This window comes from Cyprinus carpio, chromosome B6 (genome assembly GCF_018340385.1).
Source record: "Cyprinus carpio isolate SPL01 chromosome B6, ASM1834038v1, whole genome shotgun sequence".
In the NCBI taxonomy this organism is placed as follows: Eukaryota; Metazoa; Chordata; class Actinopteri; order Cypriniformes; family Cyprinidae; genus Cyprinus; species Cyprinus carpio.
The window spans coordinates 21,854,039-21,874,864 of NC_056602.1; the positions used below are offsets into that span (position 1 = coordinate 21,854,039).

At 36.8% G+C, this 20,826-nt stretch overlaps 5 protein-coding genes across 7 annotated transcripts; 1 reads left to right on the forward strand and 4 right to left on the reverse strand.

Moving 5' to 3' along the window:
- Nucleotides 1–507: 507 nt before the first annotated feature.
- mustn1a (musculoskeletal, embryonic nuclear protein 1a) lies at nt 508–2,208 on the reverse strand. Of its 2 annotated transcripts, none has more exons than XM_019090473.2 (3): nt 1,651–2,208; nt 1,457–1,577; nt 508–809 (listed from the first exon to the last, which is right to left on the reverse strand). In XM_019090473.2, exons 1-3 carry the CDS (start codon nt 1,657–1,659, stop codon nt 721–723), a joined length of 219 nt encoding a protein of 72 aa, XP_018946018.1. In that variant the 5' UTR covers nt 1,660–2,208; the 3' UTR covers nt 508–720. The 2 variants fall into 2 exon arrangements, with proteins under 2 accessions (XP_018946018.1, XP_042582201.1); XM_042726267.1 differs by having other exon boundaries at nt 1,457–1,580; nt 1,651–2,174.
- A 1,914-nt stretch (nt 2,209–4,122) lies between these two features.
- rft1 (RFT1 homolog) lies at nt 4,123–8,700 on the reverse strand. 2 transcript variants are annotated; one of them, XM_042726268.1, is made up of 13 exons: nt 8,328–8,700; nt 8,148–8,233; nt 7,952–8,071; nt 7,203–7,392; nt 7,005–7,106; nt 6,777–6,911; nt 6,608–6,686; nt 6,487–6,537; nt 6,279–6,409; nt 6,046–6,190; nt 5,836–5,941; nt 4,972–5,221; nt 4,123–4,885 (listed from the first exon to the last, which is right to left on the reverse strand). In XM_042726268.1, the coding sequence occupies exons 1-13, from the start codon at nt 8,388–8,390 to the stop codon at nt 4,721–4,723; spliced, it is 1,623 nt and encodes a 540-aa protein (XP_042582202.1). In that variant the 5' UTR covers nt 8,391–8,700; the 3' UTR covers nt 4,123–4,720. The 2 variants fall into 2 exon arrangements, with proteins under 2 accessions (XP_042582202.1, XP_042582203.1); XM_042726269.1 differs by lacking the exon at nt 8,328–8,700 and having other exon boundaries at nt 7,203–7,331; nt 8,148–8,165.
- Nucleotides 8,701–8,767: 67 nt separating this feature from the next.
- On the forward strand, nt 8,768–10,060 carry cb6h1orf74 (chromosome B6 C1orf74 homolog). Its single transcript, XM_019065296.2, has one exon. It carries the CDS (start codon nt 8,916–8,918, stop codon nt 9,702–9,704), a length of 789 nt encoding a protein of 262 aa, XP_018920841.2. The 5' UTR covers nt 8,768–8,915; the 3' UTR covers nt 9,705–10,060.
- A 19-nt stretch (nt 10,061–10,079) lies between these two features.
- On the reverse strand, nt 10,080–13,654 carry sirt4 (sirtuin 4). Its single transcript, XM_042726272.1, has 4 exons — nt 13,546–13,654; nt 12,299–12,791; nt 11,900–12,194; nt 10,080–10,700 (listed from the first exon to the last, which is right to left on the reverse strand). Exons 2-4 carry the CDS (start codon nt 12,781–12,783, stop codon nt 10,551–10,553), a joined length of 930 nt encoding a protein of 309 aa, XP_042582206.1. The 5' UTR covers nt 12,784–12,791; nt 13,546–13,654; the 3' UTR covers nt 10,080–10,550.
- A 113-nt stretch (nt 13,655–13,767) lies between these two features.
- Nucleotides 13,768–20,788, reverse strand: zgc:172271 (Saxiphilin-like). The gene is given in 18 exon segments (XM_042726271.1): nt 13,768–13,948; nt 14,141–14,327; nt 14,409–14,548; nt 14,551–14,592; nt 14,667–14,749; nt 14,872–15,019; nt 15,729–15,911; nt 15,991–16,041; nt 16,141–16,231; nt 16,587–16,735; nt 16,859–17,045; nt 17,644–17,801; nt 17,938–18,002; nt 18,090–18,252; nt 18,921–19,100; nt 19,236–19,335; nt 19,440–19,603; nt 20,366–20,788. Coding segments are annotated over 18 exon segments (2,193 nt in total). The 5' UTR covers nt 20,424–20,788; the 3' UTR covers nt 13,768–13,904.
- Nucleotides 20,789–20,826: the final 38 nt, after the last annotated feature.

The following is a 20,826-nucleotide window of genomic DNA, read 5'->3' on the forward strand; positions in this document are numbered from 1 at the left end:
CAACCACCCTATAATGATAAAAATCCACCCAATGTTTTTTTTTTTAATCTACTAAAACCTTTACCCCTTTCTGAAATCAAGCCGATCTCAGATGCCTGTCTTTGTGTTTTCGTGGGAATAATTTGTAGTCCAGCTTCACCAAAGAAAAAGCGAGTTTAAGGTTTTAATGAATCTTTGCAAATCGCCTTTCCTAATAATGTGCTGATTAGCAAGTTTCATAATGAATGCGGCTAAAGTAAACAGTCCATCTGAGAGCAGCTGGAAGAGAGGGGCAGCAGAGCTCATTAACATTTAAAGGAAAATGCTACAAAATGGCTTGCTCTGAGAATAACTTTCTGACAGGGTAAAAATGGTGTTTTTAACACTACCATTGAGAAATTTTAACCAAACTATGTTACAGACTTTGATTAAGACATTAAAGAATCATATCAACTTGTGGAAAATGGGCATCCGATGACCCCTTTAAAACTACCATTGTGGGATATAAAAAAAAAAAGATTTATTCAGTTTTAATTGTTTAAAGCCTTTTTTATTTCAGGAAAAAAGTTTTTAAGAAATATTAAAAAGTACATTGAGATACATAAGATCAGTCTAACTATTAATATCGTTTAACTGTGCTGTGTAATGGTTACAATGGTTGTTTTCCATATTAATGCTTTAGATTAATTTATAAATACATGTTTTAGCTGTATGATTCAGTGAAATAATTGTTCTATAGTGTTACTTTTTCTTGCTGGGTTTGTTAAAGGCAGTCTCAGATCCTGAGCGAGCTTTGCTGAAGATGGATGGCGCGACCTTCCCAGCTCGTTCTAACAGCAGAGACAGAAAGAAAAGAATCAGAAACCAAAAAAATACAAGCTACATCATCCGTCACATTTGAATTTCAGTCACCTCAATACAAAGTCTTCCATTTATTTAAATTATATGCCTGAATTGACAAAATACAAACTAAATTTGAACTAAGATGTGAATAAAACATACTGTCAAATACATATTTCACATTCTTAGTGGTGTACACAATCTTTTAATAGTCTCTGAAAACTTACTGGTGACATTTTTTTTTAATTTAAGGGAACACTGATGGTATATTTATAAAATGGTGATAAATGACTATGTAGTAGAATGTTACAGCTGGTATCTTAAAGGCTTGAATAAGGCTAGAACACAAATTAGTCAATATAAACACAAAACATGTTAGACTTAAACATCATATAATAAAAGTGATTAGTAGAAGAGTTAGAAGAGTGTCTTCCCCTGTGTTTGTGTGTTCTGACATCCTACTATATATGGAGTGGAAATTTGATAAAAACCAGACACACAAAAACAGCTCTTCTTTTTTCCTCTTGGCTTAAAGTCAAAAAACAAGGACACTTGGATTCAGTGATGTTTTAATATCACACACAACCTTCTAAGTGAATTATTGCAGTTTCTGCTGATCAGCTGCTGCTCGACTCACCGCATTCCTGCATCACTTCAAAGGTCTTGCTCTTCACCTCTGTTTCAGACGCCAGTTTATCCCTGGCTCCAATCAAATCCTCCGCTTTTACCTCAGGCCTCTTAACTTCCTCTTCTTCACCCTGCTGAAGAGAAACAGAAAATTGAATGACAAGAATAACGTATATTTAGTTCTTCTGTTTCATCTTCTCTTACTTGAGACATGGTGAACTCTCAAAATCAGTGAAGCCCTACAGTCCTGCTGAAGTTTCTGTTTTATGGTCGTATGTGCATTTATGAACACACACACACACACACCCTTCCCTTGCAGAGTCCAATCCCAAATGGGCCATAATTCCTTTGGCCAAAGCATGAGTCACACTGTCCCTCCTCCCATTTAATCTCAGTCACTGCTTATTTAGAGATGACATCTTCAGTACTTAAATTAGTTCCAGCAGTTCAGAAATGAAAACAGTTTATGGTTTGTGCCTCATGTCTGCTTTATTCTTCATGTTGGAGTGCTTAAAATGATTGCAAGTGTTTATTTGAACACTGTTGTGTTTGTTCCTTTGGGTTTTGATAAGTGATTGTTTGTGAATGTTAATTTGTCTCTCTTCCGTATTCCATTGGAATGACATACTTTTTAAGCAGACCTACTTAGGAATTACTTAATGTCCTGCCATTCTTGAATCTCTCCCCGTCCTGTTTTTACTTTCTTAGTCATTTTCACTGGTTTGCAAACTCAGGAAACATTTCAGATAGCTTCATGCATATATAACAGCTGCTCTGTTTCTATGTACAAAAGTTCAAACGTTTTTCAAAGTCTTTTATGCTCACCGAGGATGCATCTTTTAATCAAAAATACATCAAAAACAATAATAAAACGTATATATTTTTATATTTTATATTTAAATATTTGTTTTAAAATATTTAAAAATGTAATGTTAAAATAAATACACTGTGATACATGTATTTAAGATTCTGATACATATTTTTAAGATTACTTGATGAATAGAAAGTAAAAAAAAGCATTTAAAATAGAAATCTTTTCTAATAATGTAAAAGTCTTTACTGTCACTTTTGCTCCATTTAAAAAAAAAAATTGCTGACCCCAAAAATTTGAACGGTAATGTACAAACCTGATTCCAAAAAAGTTGGGAAATCTCATAAACTTATATTTTATTCACAATAGAATATAGATAAATCAAATGTTGAAATTGAGACATTTTGAAATGTCATGCCAAATATTGGCTCATTTTGGATTTCATGAGATCTACACATTCCAAAAAAGTTGGGACAGGTAGCAATAAGAGGCCGGAAAAGTTAAATGTACATATAAGAAACAGCTGGAGGACCAATTTGCAATGTCAATTGGCAACATGATTGGGTATAAAAAGAGCCTCTCAGAGTGGCAGTGTCTCTCAGAAGTCAAGATGGGCAGAGTATCACAAATTCCCCCGATGCTGTGGCGAAAAATAGTGGAGCAATATCAGAAAGGAGTTTCTCAGAGAAAAATTGCAGAGTTTGAAGTTATCATCATCTACAGTGCATAATATCATCCAAAGATTCAGAGAATCTGGAACCATCTCGGTGCATAAGGGTCAAGGCCGGAAAACCATACTGGATGCCTGTGATCTTTGGGCCCTTAGACGGCACTGCATCACATACAGGATTGCTACTGTAATGGAAATCACAACATGGGCTCAGGAATACTTCCAGAAAACAGTTGTCGGTGAACACAATTCACCGTGCCATTCGCCGTTGCCGGCTAAAACTCTATAGGTCAAAAAAGAAACCATATCTAAACATGATCCAGAAGCGCAGGCGTTTTCTCTGGGCCAAGGCTCTTTAAAATGGACTGTGTTAAAGTGGAAAACTGTTCTGTGGTCAGACGAATCAAAATTTGAAGTTCTTTTTGGAAAACTGGGACGCCATGTCATCCGGACTAAAGAGGACAAGGACAACCCAAGTTGTTTTCAGCGCTCAGTTCAGAAGCCTGCATCTCTGATGGTATGGGGTTGCATGAGTGCATGCGACATGGGCAGCTTACACATCTGGAAAAGCACCATCAATGCTGAAAGGTATATCCAAGTTCTAGAACAACATATGCTCCCATCCAGACGTCGTCTCTTTCAGGGAAGACCTTGCATTTTCCAACATGACAATGCCAGACCACATACTGCATAAATGACAACATCATGGCTGCGTACAAGAAGGATCCGGGTACTGAAATGGCCAACCTGCAGTCCAGATCTTTCACCCACAGAAAACATTTGGCGCATCATAAAGAGGAAGATACGACTAAGAAGACCTAAGACAGTTGAGCAACTAGAAGCCTGTATTCGACAAGAATGGGACAACATTCCTACTCCTAAACTTGAGCAACTTGTCTCCTCAGTCCCCAGACGTTTGCAGACTGTTATTAAAAGAAGAGGGGATGCCACACAGTGGTAAACATGGCCTTGTCCCAACTTTTTTGAGCCATGAAATTTAAAACTTATTTTTCCCTTAAAATTATAAATTTTCTCAGTTTAAACATTTGATATGTCATCTATGTTGTATTCTGAATAAAATATTTAAATTTGAAACTTCCAAATCATTGCATTCAGTTTTTACTCACAATTTGTACAGTGTCCCAACTTTTTTGGAATCGGGTTTGTATGTAAATTAAAGCTGGAAATCAGTACAGTCAGGAAAAAAAATGTTTATTTGTTCCCAGATATTATAATAACAGATATTTTTCAGTCTCATCTTACCTGTTTTTAAAGACAACGGTACCCAGTACAATTTAAATTTATTATATATAACCATTTTATACAATCAATCATTCATAAAAAGTTCACCACTGATTTACACAGCTACAGTATATCTAGCAGTAACTTTATGCAAATGGTCAATGAACACCTTCCGTATGTCTAGTGACAAGCATTAATGTTTGAAAATGAACAATCTTGAGGAATGACAGGCACATCGGAGGAGTAATTACATACTGGGGGACCCCTTGATATCTTTGCATTATGTTGCAATATTCTCTATGTTTGTTTTGTAATTAATCAATAAAATATTCTATAAGGTATGTCCTGTAGGAGTACTAACCCTCAAACCATCAGCTACTTTTGATGCCATAAGCAAAAACTGACAGAGGTACTGCATCTTCTGGAGTAAAAATTGAAAAAATTTCAAGAAAACAAAATATGTTTGTGAAAAAAAAAATCACACACAGTATTCAAATCTGGTCCATGAACCTCAGTGAGGTTGAGGCATTAGCTGCTTTCAAAGTAAAAGCTCATGTACGTTTCTTGCTGTATTTGGGTAACAGCTGAGTCCTGACAAACTGCACAAGTTTTGTTTCTGTCAGAAATACTGTGATGACCACACCCATGAGACAAACCCCCCCCACGGCAACATGAACCAGCCTTAGCAACCAGCCACCGTCACAGCACAACATGCTCTGAAAGACAAAACGGTTACAAAACATTTAAATTTGCTCATCACAACTTATTAATAATTGTACACAATAAGGCACTTGCACGATACCTCTGAGCAGATTGTGAGGATGGAGCTCAAGCCAAGAGCAATGATGACAGCAGAATGTGGGCGGAGCCCCCACAGGGGTGTGTATTCACTTTGCAGGAAATAGCGATGTATGTAAACAATACTGTGAGTGATTCGTAGAGCCATGTTACAGCAATTAGCCAAAATGAAGCCAACGCCCCCTAACATCCACGTTAGCCAATAAGAAAGGAGAAGAAATGAGGCTGACAGCCCCAGCATCACTAGATTATATCTAAAAAGAAAGAAAGAAAAAACACAATTAAACAATTTCTTAATAAGGGAAAAGCCTTAAATACATGTTTGTCTTGAAAAACAATTTAAAAATACATAAATACATCATACATAATACACATATACATATATAAATATATACTGTATATATACACACACACACACACACATATAGGTCAATACACACAAAAACATATATACAGACACACACGGATACACACACACAAACACACACACACACACACACACACACACACACACACACACACATACACACACACATACACACTCTAAAGTATAAAAGCATATTAGAAAGATTTATGATAGATCATGTGACACTGAAGATTGGAGTTATGATGCTGAAAATCCATCTTTGCCATCACAGAAATAAATGACACTTCAAAATATATTAACATAGAAAAGAAAAAAGTCATTTTAAACTGTAATAATATTTCACAATGTTACTGTTGTTAGTGTATTTTTGATCAAATAAATTAAGTCTTAGAGAGCATAAAACAATTCTTTTAAAAACATTACAAAATCCTACAAAAACTGACAGACCCCAAATGTTTGAATGGTAGTTTATATTTACAGTATAGCAATTATGTTGTTCACCTGTCAACCTCCTCTTTGCTCATGGTAGCAAAAACAAAACACTCTGTTACTCCATTAATGGCTAACAGCAGAACATAACAACTATAACACCGTAGGAGAGCTGGCCCTGCAAAAAACACAAACAAACCATTTAAATCTTTACGGCACACACACACAAATAAATATGTACTCATCTGAACTGAAAAGTTAGTAAGCGTATTTGTGTTTTACCGGCTCCGCTGCTCAGAAGTTCCCCGCCGTAGATGTCAAGTGCCAGATGAGAATATGCATAACCAAAAACTGTGATGATCAGACCAATCAAAAGCACCAGCTTCAAAAGACATTCCAGTACTTCAGCTACCATGGAAACTTCTTCCTGTGGACCAATCAGCATTTTACAGTTATCCAATCCCACATCTGGCTGGCTGCACTAGATAAAGTTAGGCACATAGACAGACACTGACTTGTTTTTGATGTCGTACATCTCGTCCACGCTCCAGGACTTTAGCGAAGAACACATAGAAACTCTCCTCAATGGGCAAAAAAAGAAATCTTGCTACCATTGAGCCCAGATTGTTTATTATATCATAAACTCCTGTAAATAGAAAATAAGTATAATATGACTATATTATTTGTGTATAATAGTTGGTGTATATGTATGTGCAAACTCACCCTGATCTCCAAAGTTAAGCACATTCAAAAACGTCATCACATAACGCTCACCTATAAAATTAAAATGAAATATTTATTGGAAAGATCTCAACATTCAGAAAACAAAGAGCATGATTTTTACCTTCTGTAAGTATCTGTTTGAGAAATGACTGTTTGAAAAAGCTCCAGGTTAGTGTGGTCAACTTCCAGTTTAGTAGTGGCTAAAAAACAAACATACAGTGTAGTTGTTTCACTGAAATAAAAAGGGTATACAACAGAGCATTGTGGTGTGATATTATAAAATGAGTCACCTCATGATCCACTCTTGATGGCAGAAGGTCTTTTATGTGACTAACAGGGAACAATTTCTTCTCTGCTTCCTCTGAGCCGAGGAAACGAACGAAGTATAACACGTAACAAAGTAACAAAAACCCTGCATAGACACACTGTGAAAGGAACACACATAGAATCAAGATTAGAAACCAGAAGGCAACCAAAAACTATATATGTTCTGTGTGTAAACATGCAAATATATATACCTGGGCTGCAGAAAAGATATAGAGCCCCCATTGAGGTGTTGAGACCACCATCACTACAGTAACAAGACATTTAGCGATCATGGCTAAGCTTTCGGCAATCACCTGTGAATATGTCATCTGGTCAGACAGTTTCACCTTATTCGATCTACAATTATTCTATCAAGAGTAAAATAAAGTATGAAAGGCAGATTGTGACACCTTCAAACGGACGAACATGTGTGCATGTGCAAGAACCCAGAGAGGTTCAGCCAGCAGCTCTGTAAGCGCAGCCAAGCAGAACAATCCAACAGCAGGAACATAATGTGGGATGGACTCTGGATCAGGTGCCTGGAGCAGCCACCACCACACACACACCAACAACACACCCCACACACAACCCACAGGAAATCTAAGTTTGAGAAGAAATAAAAAAGATTTTGACTTTAGGTGAACTATTCCTTGAAATTTCAGATATGATAGATTTACTTATTTCCTCATTCAATTCAATCCTTTTTCCCCCAGTGTTCATTAGTGCATTTCCACTTTTTTTTTAAGTGTGTTGGTTCCAGAGGTAAGAAAATTTTGGTTTATAAACCTACAGGCAGGGCTGCACGATTAATCGCATGCATTTGTCATGCGTGTCTCATCAGTAAAGCCGGTTCCGTGATTAGCGGTAAATGTCTGTCACCTGTTTTCAAACGGGAGCGGCAGTTAATACACAGAGCCATAGTTCACTGACAAGCTACGCGATATCGTGTTCATAATCGAATGCGATTAATCTCAATTATGAACAGAATATTGCGTAGCTTGTCAGTGAACTACGGCTCTGTGTATTAACTGCCGCTCCCGTTTGAAAACAGGTGACAGACATTTACTGCTAATCACGGAACCGGCTTTACTGATGAGACACGCATGACAAATGCATGCGATTAACCGCCCATCCCCCACCTACAGGCATTTCTACTTACGTGAGCCATAACAGGTTGATAACCTGTCTCCAGTTACGCCCCGCCCCTTCGCCGCTTAGACACGCCCTCCGGAACGCCTCCCTAGACAAAAACACCAATGTAGAATAGAGCAGCATCAACCTATAACAAAAGCAAACGTTGCGGTTAGTGGCCCATTGAAACGAATGCTCGAGATGATGTGTAACTGTAACCCCACCTGACATTCACCACACCTATCAGCTCCTTAGACACAAACCGTAAAGTAAATGCGTTTAAGAGAAACGTCAACACTCGAAACATCACCTGCAGCATAAGACATATCAACATACTGCTTTACTATATGTTTCTAATAAAGGTGTATTTGGTGTGTGTACAGTAGTAGTGTGTGTGACAGTACCTGAAGCAGAACATTGTAAGATGCCAGTGTTGAAGCACTCTTGAGCACATCCTCTGAGCCCATTGTGAACTTTACTTGTTAACTCAACTGAATATTTAAACTCACTATCAATAAAATCACCGAGATTCGCCGGTGGAAAATAAACGTTACCTTCGTTTCATTATACAGATATTATACTATGACACTGTACTGCAGTGGTCTTCTAATGGATTTGCCATTTGGTATTTAACAACTGTACGAGTTGTCAAACAGAATATACTTCCGTGAAACCATTTCAAATTAAAAGTCCTAATAGCTCGGTGGCGTTTCTAAACTAACTTTTAGGAGGAAACCGGTCGTGTCATTTCATAATTATTCAAAACGTTCATAACATTCTACACCGAAACAAAAATATATGTTAAATTCAATTTGTTAAATTTCTGTACATTGTAGCACTTTTAACTTGTTAGAACTTTTAACAGGAAGTTTGGAAGGATTTTGATTCACCCCAATAATTCGAATCTTTTGAATCGCGATTCTTTCAGTGTCCCTTTCTGCGAGTTACAGGTCCATGTGAATCTTTGTTTTTTGTGTTTGTAAACGGGTGCAATGGCTGCTTCATCAGAAATGCTCATCTCTGCCGCACAGAAGTTATTGTGTCCTCGAAAGAAACGTTTATCCCCGTCCACGTGTCTTGATGTGACTGTTCAAATAATGGCTGTGGATCTGGGCGTCAAACCTGCGCTGCTTTACGACAGCAATGCAGCATCTCCAGAGCAGCTTCAGATGTACCTCAAATCTCTACAGGAGTCTGGAGTTGTAACCAATCCACTACGAATTCTGTCCATTGATGAAAACACATTCATTTTTAATCCTGCCACTATTGAGTCCCACTTGGATGATCTTCTCCAAAGCAAAAGTCTCCTTCTGATTGACGTATGTCCCTCAATAAAACAACCTGCCTTGGTTGGCTTTGAAAAGGCAACTGAGGATATGATCAAAACTCTTTCAGAATTCTTCAAGAGTGAGCTGGAGAAAGGTTTCTCAGTGACTGTGTTGGGAGAGGAGTTGTATAATGATTGGAACTTGTGCACTCTTTTTGGAATCCTGTTAGGTTATCCAGCCTCATACTGGTTTGACCAAACTAAAGGATTTGGGAACTGTCTGTGTATGACACCACTGGTGGTGTGCACGGTTTGGGTCAAATGGCAGACAGATGACATAAATCATCGCTGTTGTCTTTACTCATTTAGTGTTCCTGAAGAGCTCTGGTCAGAAGTACAAAGTCATGTGCAACGGTGGACTGAGCACCTGAGAGAGAGATTTAACAAACAGCCAGTTCTGACTGATCTCTGCTTTTCTAGAGATACTGTCACTTTGCCCTCTGTGACCCTTTGAACAAACCTGATTTATGTTTCTTGCTTATTGTTTTCTCAAATATGCATCACCTATTTTCAGTATCATTTATGCTCTTCATATATTTCTTACCAAAGCAACATATAATAATGTGTGCATATAATAAATTCAGGCAGTGAATCTAAACCTTTTATCCAAAATAAATAAATTGTATTTTTAAATGTAATTTAAATGTAAACTATATTGTTGGTTAGTTCTAACTGCTCAGTGCAACTATAAGGCATGAAGATATTAATATATTAGAAAGATTTACACCAGGATTTTCTGTAAAACTGCTTTGAAATGATGTATATTGTGAAAAGCACTAAATACAATTGACTTTTTTTTTAGGCAGAACAAATAAATGATTAACACGCATATTTTTAATGTGTTCCAATGCATTTTAAAAACATCCTAGTACAGTACATTCACATATTCAAAAATACATATTTAAATAGCCATTCATCATAAACCAAACGTTTATTAGTAAATAAAAGAGTCATAGTCCATACGGATCATTTAGAATTTCAGCATTATCATGACTGTTTCCCACGCTGATTCTCGAGAAGCTCTGTAACTTTTCTAGATGGGAAATGCAGTTGTCCCTATGAACTAACTTTATAATTTTAAAGTATTTAAACTTAACTCTTTAGTGCCAATGCTGTATTCTGTATTGCACTTCAAACTCTAGCTAATGAATGTGTGTATATGTTAAAGTAATTCTTAACTTGAGGTAGAGATCAGTTGTATTATGCAAGCAGCCTACAACCAAACCAAATCTATGTTCCAGTAATCCTGTGGTGAGTCGAGTGCTGAGGTTCAGAATAGAGTCTCAGAGTTTCTCATTTCTCAGAGCTGAATGGCCGGCAGCACTTCTCCACAGCGCACACTCACCCTGATGTCGGTAAGATGATCAGCTCTAGTGGGTCCTATATTCACAATGGCTATTGGAAGCTTTCTTTCACTAGCAGCAAGGAGAAAGCGGTACCCTGAAAAAACCTGAAAAAGAAAACAAATTCCTTCACCTTTTTCCAAATGTCTTGAGAAAGTATCGATTCAAAGAGGAAAAATTCTTTGCATTATCTATGCCAGGGATACTCATTAACTAGTTCAAACTCTAACCAAACACACCTGAACCAACTACTCAAGGTCTTTGGTTTACCTGAAGATTACAAGAAGGTGCCCTGGAATAGGGTTGTGACTATTTGTGGGGATCAGTGTTATTTTAGTATTACTGAGATACTTTTGCTATTATAGTAAATAATATTATAGTATTATAATGGATAACAATACTATTATTAAAATTTTTCAAATTCATTTTTATTAATTTTTTTTATTTTCCATTTTAATTTGAATAAGTTTACTATTATTATGAGTTCATCATTTAATGTTATTTATTTTAACTTTAGTTATTTTTACACTTTGGGTTATATATATATATATATATATATATATATATATATATCACAATAATACTACACGCAGACACAATTTTGTAAATTACATTCATTTTAGTTTTGTTTTTTTCTATATAGTTTTTATTTCAGCTTTAGTGTCAGTTATTTTAGTACATCAAGTTAAACAAAATGAAAATGAGAAATGTATGAAAGCTTGTTCCTGCCAATGGCAACTCGTTTAAATAGTTTTAACTAGTTAACTTTTTTTTTTAATTCCAGTTAACATTTATTTTATTTCAAGCATCACATTTTTTTTCTGTTGCTTGGTTTTAGTTAAGTATAATAACCATCTGGATTTTGATTAACATCTTTTAAATCCAAAACTTAAATTAGAATTTCACTTTTAATTAGAATTTCAATTTAACTAGAATTTCATCATTGATTTTTGAGGAACTCAGCAACTTTTTAGAGAATAAATTCTAGATGGGAAATGCACCTTAATAATTTTAAAATATTTAATCTTAAGTCCATTTTGCCAATGCTGTATTCTTAATTGCACTTAGCTAACTAACCAAGAAAGTGTGAATATGTAAAATTGTAAATTCTGTAAATTGAGGTATTGATCTTTTGTATTGTTTATTTTACCTAAAAACTTTGAATGAACAATAATTTGTTCTGTGCTCCCTATCTGTATGATACATCATTACACCAGGAGGTGGCAGCCAGTGAGTAGAAATGAGTAACCCTGGTCTATGTAAATAGGACATGTTTTTAAAGAGATATTGATGAAACATGACTCACCTGAAGAGAAGATCCAACCACAAGCACAGCATCAGACTCAGCCAGCTTGTTATGCACAAAGTTAACTGTAGTCCGGTTCACTACATCACCAAAGAACGTCACCTCAGGCTTAAGCACACCGCCACAGGCATCACAAGCAGGTACTGTGAAGTTCAGCACCTGCTCGTCTTCCAGAAACACGTCTCCATCTGGGGCCACAGCACCTGCACTTGCTGCCCAGCCAGGGTTTAGAGCTGCAAAACGCTTCTGAAGCTCAACACGTGGAGTCAGCTGCCCGCAGTCCAAACACACAACCCTACGAGCAGGACAAACATAAAATCACATAAAATATTTTTCCTCTTACATTGCAGAGATTCTTTAACTCCATAATCAATGATCTTCAAACAAGTCCTGCCTTACCTATGCGTAGATCCATGAAGTTCAGTTAGTCTCTGTTGTCCAGCCTTTGAGTGTAATGCATCTACATTCTGAGTGACGAGCCAGTGCAGTTTTCCCTTTTCCTCCCAGTCCCGCAATGCGAAATGCGCTGGATTCGGCTGGTGTGAGGAGAACTGCGGCCACCCCACGTAGTTCCGTGCCCAGTATCGCTGCCTCGATTTCGCACTGCGCACAAACTCTGAGTGTTGCATAGGCCTCCTGTCAGTCCGTGCATACAGTCCCACACCTTCTGATCTATAGTCTGGAATTCCAGATTCAGTTGAGAGTCCGGCACCGCTTATCACAAACAAACGAGAAGCATGCGACACAAAGGCCTGGAGTTGTTCCAAAACACTGGTGTCAATCGAGCCACTTGCAGGAACAAATCGTTGCACATTAACTTGTATTGTAGAGGCACATCTTCCCACTGCCACACGAGGCGGCAGGGATCTCCATGAAAGCAGCATTTACAAACCTGTACAGATAAAAACAAACAAATGTTTATCAACAACAAGCAACTGTTCTAGACATGTCAGCTACTCTATGGAATTTACAAGTTATGATCTGACATATGGTGAACTAATAAAGTTCTTTAGCCCTCCGGGGTCAACAAACACGCCAGTGCGTTTTGTGGAATTTTTTTTTTTCTGATAAACAAAGTTGTTCAGCTAATTTGTTATTCAATAAAATATACATGGAAATGTGTTTCCAATATCCATGGATATAACATACTACTAAAACTTAAAAATAAGAAAATAAAATCAAATACATATAATTATATATATTATATATATATATATATATATATATATATATATATATATATATAGGCATATACATTGGCCTGTAAATAACAAGATTGACCTGTAACAGTAATATCCGACTGTGACATCATAAACCTTCAAGTGCAATGTCTTAAGGTATGTATGGTGTTTATTTATTACATCATAACATTACTGAACATGAATCTTGTGCAATATTTTTAATGGTATTAGAGCATAAAGACAATTATAACGCTATAAACATAACGATAAAATAGTCATGTCAGTTAGTTCAGTTTTTTGACGTCTGTAGGTGGAATGTGGCCAACTCATTGTATAACTTGATTCAAATGTCAAGTAAGCTAGGACACTAATAAACATGCCATGGATATTATGCCTCGTGTAAATATATACACGTAAAACAAATATTTCAAATGTACAACCAATCACATTACTTCAAGAACTTACCTGTAATTATAAAATCCTCGACACCAAAAGTCTTGTATTTCGTAAATATCAGTACAGTAGCTGTAGCGCTCGTCACAACAAGAACTTCCGTGTTGTTACACAGGTGCATGATGGTAAATGTAGTTTAGTGAAGGTCCTCGATTTTTAGCTCGTTTACACATCTTCAGCAGTGTTCTTTGATGAAACTAATAAACTCTCCAGTACTGCACTCACAGATATAAAATATATCTCAAGAAGGTATTTTATTGTATGTCAGTAATGATACAAAATAAACCATATACATTATGACCATAGACTGTATAAAAATTATTATGACCCATGCTTCTTTTTAACATTGTCAGAAAAATCATAGAGGTTGTTTAGAATATGCTACAAACATCTTGATTGCAGAACTGCAAGATATCTGTCAAAAAAATAATAATTCATAATTAAAAACAATAGCCTCAATTAAAATATGCATGAATAATCATTCAAAAAGATACATTTGACATATCTATGTGCTATTTTAAATCAGGCTCTTTCAAAATCCAGTGATTGTATATAAATGCAAACAAATAACTGGTATGGATATAATAATGTTTGCTTTTATTCTCACTTGAGTGTGTGCAGTTAAAGATGCTCTCAGCCTGTGAATAGAACTCTTCTCCCAATATGGTGCGGTAGTCCATGTGACTGGTGTGAACGAGGCACCTTGTAGCATCTTTAAAGAGCAGGTCACTCTCTCCATACTGCAGAGACTCAAACAGGTGGAACCCAGAATCTGGACGAGCTGCTATGGTTTCCTATAGTGCAAAAAAACATCAGTATTCTGATTCTAAAAGACTCTCAAATTAATCAAATGATTATTAATTCAGCATGCAGACCTGTGACTTCATTAAGAGGTCATAAATGCGAGCTGTAAGAACAGGACGTGTCATAACAATATTTGGAGGGATTGCTCCTAAGTTACAGGTCTTCCACTCTGTCAGAGGAGCCCGGCTGCCATCTCCACAAAGCAACTCAAGTCCCAAGCGAGCCAACCCTCTGCCCAGCCACTGGTGTTTAAGCCTGTCCAACAAACACATCACGCATATTACAAATGTGATTCATTTCAATGACATTTCTCAGAGTTTACATCTTACGTTCGATGTTGCTCTCCAGATTGTGGTGTTCCATGAATGCCACGTCTCCGAAGCTCTTCCCACTGGGGTCTCCAACCAAGCACCTGAAGTAAAAGACATTTTAAAGCCTGCAAAGCTGCTTGGTTTGCACTATGGTACATTAACAATGAGAGATATTTTTCTGTATACCATCTTATTTGAACTGTGCGGAATAGCAATTCCTCACCTTAATGCACCCATATTGCCATAGTAACGCTCATTATGGTTGTCAGCACACCGTTTGGTGGCAGCTTCCTCAGTCCCACCCATACACACCTTACAGAGATTGCCTTGTCCTCCTGGCAAACAACCTTTCCAAAACACCTCACCGTACACTGAAAACAGAATGGGAAGGAATAGTTTATCCCAAAATGAAAATATGCTCAAAATGTACTCACCCTAAAGCCATCCAAGATGTAGATGAGTTTGTTTCTTCATCAGAACAGATTTGGAGAAATTTAGCATTACTTAATTTGCTCACCAATCGATCCACCGCAGTGAATGGGTGCCGTCAGAACAGAACAGAGTCCAAACAGCTAATAAAAACACTACAATAATCCACATGACTCCAGTCCATCAATAAATGTCTTAAAGATGTGTGTGTTTTTAAAAAAAAAAAACACAACAAAAAAACATTAAGAATCCTCCTTTCTCCTCTTACCACCACATCACTCTGATGGGACCCATTCACTGCAGAGGATCTATTGGTGAGCAAATTAAGTAATGCTAAATTTCTCCAAATCTGTTCTGATGAAGAAACAAACTCATCTACATCTTGGATGACCTGAGTTTTCCTTTTTTCTTTAAAGCAGGGATTGCAATACCTTTTTTCTTAAAGTACCCTGTGAGATTAAGTTAGTATTTCATAAATTTAACATCACACTTGCTTGTTCGTGGCTCTTTAATGCTGGTTAACGGTCACATGACATGCAAGTAAACAGATAACATACTGAAACCATTAAAAGATGCATTAAAAGATAAATAAAATATTATATTCAAACTATTTGATCAAGATGCCAAGTAATAGAGAGGAAGATGGAGTACCATTATTTGGCTGACATGGGGCGCTGCTGTTGTGCTCTGTGCTGAGTGTGTGTCTCAAAGGTAAAACCCAGCCAGCAGGGCTGTACATGTGACCATGGCAGGAGCGTCTGCCACCCAGACTTCCAAAATATAAACTCCTACTTGTCCGACGTACAACTGCCACACCATACACTGATGGTAATTCTGCAGAGATAAATATATTTTGTAAAGACACAATAATAGAGATTGCATTTATGCTAAGCTCACTTTAGCTCTGTATTACCATCACTTTCAAAACGGCCTCCATCTCCTTCAGGATTCTCACATTTCTCTCCTAAATTTAAAATGAACCAGCAAAGGAAAAACAAATAGAGGTGAGAAGAACATGAGTGAGTATGACATGGTACATTAGGATGTTAGATGTTTTACACACCATAACATTCAGTCACAACAGGGACAAGACCACATTTCCCAGCTATGAATGCGTGAGTGGCATCAAGAGACACAGCATCCACCTCATCCTTCTGTGAAAATGAACAATTCATTCTGTTCAACAGAGTATATATAGGCCTATAAAAAAAACTAATAAAAATGACACAAGCACATGAAATAACTAAAATTAAATTAATGCTGAATAAAAATAAAAAAAAATAACAAAAGGTAATTACAAAATTAATGAATAGTACAATCGTAAATAATACTAAAAATACACTGAAATCACTGCTGCAAATGAAAAAATGTTTAGGTCATTAATATTTTTTTGTGATGAGACTGTATTCTGCATTTGTTAAAAAATAAATAAATAAATAAATAAATATGTATGTTGTTAATGCTTGTTTAAATGTAAATCACAAGTGCTGAAAATGTGTCTTACTGGACCTTGATCTTCTCAATGCAGTCACTCATAGATGAAGCTTTCACACACACCAGAGGATCTGATTTTATGCTAAGAGCCCACTGCTCACATTTCTTCTGTTCAGCATGACTTATACAGCACCACCTCACCACACTGTCCTCCAGTGAGCTGCCTAACCACACACACACACACACAAACAAATACACACACACACACACACACACACAAACCAAACAAACAAATTAAAGTAAGCTTATCATTTCCAAGATGGTACAGAGGGGAAGCAATCTTTCACCTTCATGTCCAAGGCCCTTGAGCAAGGCCACATAGTCCAGTCCCAGAACCTGGCTCATATCCATGTCTTCCATCAGAACTGATAATTTCTCAGTCACATCTTTGAAGAGAAGGTCACTCCCACCGTAGGATGCTGATTCAAACAGCTGGAAGCGCTGACACTCTCTTCCCCTCCGACCAAATGAGATCTTCAAAAGAAAACACCAAATTTTTTCTCTCATAAGAAGCTGAAATCCTATTGTGCTTTCTGCAAAGATACCAATAACATTATTAGGGACATCTGCAGGAACCTGCGGGCCTGCAGGACCACCAATCTATTTGTTAAAGAGATAGTTCACCCAAAAATGAAAATTCTGTTATCATTCTTTTTTACCCTCAAGCTGCTTTTTAAAACTGTATGATTACTTTATTCTGTGGAAGACAACATTTTCAAGATGGTAACCAAACAGTTTTGGTAATCATTGACTTCTACTGTATGGACAACAAAACACAGAGACATTTATCAAAATATCTGCTTCTGTGTTCAACAGAAAAGAAAAAAAAATACAGCTTTAAACAACATGAGGTTGAGTAAATGATGGGAGCATTTTGATTTTTGTGGTAAACTGTACCTTTATTGTCAGTTTTTCTATGTACTGTAAAACTTTGGGTTTGTGTCAGTTTTGAGATTGTAATAATGTATTAGTAGCATGTATGCTTTAATTTTACAGTAGTGTGCCCTGCATAGACAACACTTTGGATCAGACACTCTAATGTGCAAGTTTTGGGTTCCAACATAAAAGATACCTGGGCAGCGACCAAGAACTTTCGAGCAATTTTACGGGTGTTCATTCGTGTGACCACACCTCCTCCAGGGCCTCGCCCAAGGTTACATTTTCTAAAACTGCTGAGGGGAGCATGAGTTCCATCTGCACACAACAGTCTGAACTGATCTTTCTCACTTTCTGTTGAAGAAAAAAAACTATAAGCCGGGATCAAAAAGAAATATGAAAGAGAAGGAAAAGCTGTTCATCTCAAATAGGTTTAATCACTAGTACATCCATATAAACATATTGTGTTAGAGTGAATTATTGTATTAACCATCTATGCTGTCCAGAGCTGTGTGATCCACAAAGGCGACATCTCCTGTACGGGACTGTAAACATCTACAAGAAAAAGATTGGATGCTGTAAGATCCTCAAGGGAACTTGGCATTGACTTATTGATACAGGTGTAAATTGGATTATTTTAACCTGAGTGCTCCTTGGTTGTGGTAAAATGGTTCACTAGGAGACGTCTCACAATGGAAATTTTTCTGACGAATGTATGACCTTTGACCCTGGCACAAGGAACAAAGGCTGGGTGCCATTGTAGTTGCTCCAGGCACACAGCTGGCACTGAAGAAAGCACTAACCGCTGACAAAATAGTCAAAGTATGAGCACTGGGAACTCGGCACAAAGTCTTACATATTTTTGAAAAATTTGTTTGTTTGGTTTGGGAGAACATGATGGATTACTTCCTATGTTATGATCCTGATTACCAAGTGACTGGAAATACATAACAACAACGAAAATCTGGAAAACCTTTTCAAACTGATTTCATTCCATTACAATGGAACTGATCTATTACACACTATTGTTTCAGTAATGTTTTTATACTAATAAAGGTTTTATTAATATTTTTGAATTATCTTTTCTTTTTTATATTTTTTTATTTTAGTTAAAAGGAGTAGTTTACCCAAAAATGAAAATTTAGTCTAACTTTTACCATCACAATAATCCACAAGTAATACACACAATACTCCAGTCCTTCAGTTAAAATTGTGAAAGAAAAAGCTGCATGTTTATAAGAAACACATCCATCAATAAGACGTTTTTACTTTAAACCATCACTGGACAACAAACCTGTCCATTGTAATATTTCTTCTTGTGGAAAAAGTCTATCCCTTTTTTGTTTCAGAAGGCATTAAATGACATTTTAGTAATTATGTTACGTGCTTTTGTTGTTTAATTATTATTACTATTATTTAAGTTTTAGTTAACGCTATGACTGGTTATATCAAATTTGTGATTGGTCATCTTACCCTGACTGAGAGGCTCATCCTCTGCCCAGGGCAGTAGGTTTTGAGAAAGGAGATGTCCCAAAGGGAGACTCCAACCTGCAGTCCAGCGAGCTCCACTATGACAACTCCTACTGCCCCGCAAAGAGCGCACATCTAAAATACTGCTGTTCCTCACCACAGCAACTGCAAGAATACAGCCACCTGGGAGATGAAGGTGGAGACAAAGTGAAAAAGGACCATATTTACATGTTTCTGCTTGCAAAGTGTGAGGCATATGACCTACTAGACGCCATAAACAGAGCAAGAATTAAACCACATTAGGTTTTTGTATGATACCATCTCTGTAGATTTCCTTTGCAACTGCTGTGAGCCCAAACTGTTTTACTGCAGAGTACACCTCTCCAGCATCCAGAGTCACTAGGTCAGCTTTATTATCCTGACAGGAGAGGATAGCAGAACGTAAAGCATCTCCATTTCTGTCCTGGGATTGATTTGTATTCAAACAGATTTCAGAATATCAGAATATCATATCTAACCCACCCGTATCTTATTAATGCAGTCAGCAGTGCCATAAGCTTTCACACATGAGAGATGGCCGAATGCTGTGACAGCCAGAGGAGGAAGGACAGTGGCCAGAGCTTTGGCCAGCTCAGCACACTTCTTCTGCTCCGGCTCTGAGACTGTACACCAGCGCATCTTCTTACCTGAACGCAGATATACAAGCATACACTTACAGAACAGTGATACAACAGGTCACAAATAAAATGGGTTTTTACTAATAAATTACTTTTTTTTTTTTTTGTGAGGAAATTAAAATATTTAAAATTGAGTTTTGTCTAAATAAATAAATAAAATAAAATACATCTCTTTGCATGATTTTATGGACCATAAACCATTTATTTGGAAATAGGAAACAATTATAAACCATAATTACACTGTTGACCCATCCCTTACACCTTAACTTACCCATACCACCAAACTTGTCCCTAACCTTACCCATATCCCAATTTAATAGCAGCAAAAGTGTATTGCAATACAATATTAATACAATAAGTTTACTACACTTTATAATGTAAGTAGGCCTACAGTTAAGGCCAAAACATTTTAAATGTTTTATAATACAGTCCCTACTAGTTTTGTATTGTAAAAAAAAAAAAAAAAAAAAAAAAAAAAAAAAAAATTTTTTAAACTATATATCTATATATTTACAATACAAAATTAGTAGGGATATTTATATATTAGTAGATAGGTATGTGCAACATATATGAATATTCTGGCAGAGGTCTAGCAACTTTTTTTGTCACCAAACGTTTATCCCCTTATAATTCTAAAATACGTTCAAAACTATGAACATATTTCTGACAATTTAAATCGCTAAGATGATGAAATGCATGTAAAAAATGCAACTGAAAAAGCGTGAGTTAATCATTCGCAGCTTTTGATAATTTTAGCAAACGCGCACTTACCCCAGCTGGTGATGGAGCACAGCAATAAGATGACAAGAACACTAACTAGCTTCATCATAGTATCAGAAATCTTTTCTGGGCAGATGAATCACAGTAACTGTCTACATCGAGTCCAGCAGAGACGTGTCGGTGAAACAGGCATGTCGCCTACTGAAGATCTCACTGTCTAGGTTTGCGTCACTCTGAAAAAAACCTGTACTATGCAAGCGGGTGTTTTCAAAGCGAATAGTTCTAATAATCAATGCGCGCATATGGAAAATATTACACTGGAACTCTCATGTCACGTGGACCATTCTCGTCCAGGCATCCTTCCTTACTGGCCTGGCGTTGTATGGCATTTCCAGAAAGGGCTTTTGTTCGGGATTGTGTTGGTAGCCTATTAAATGCTACTGGACTTTACTCCACTGAAGCAGGACTTTACTCCATGTGAACATCCAAATGAGGATTCCAAGTTTAGCATC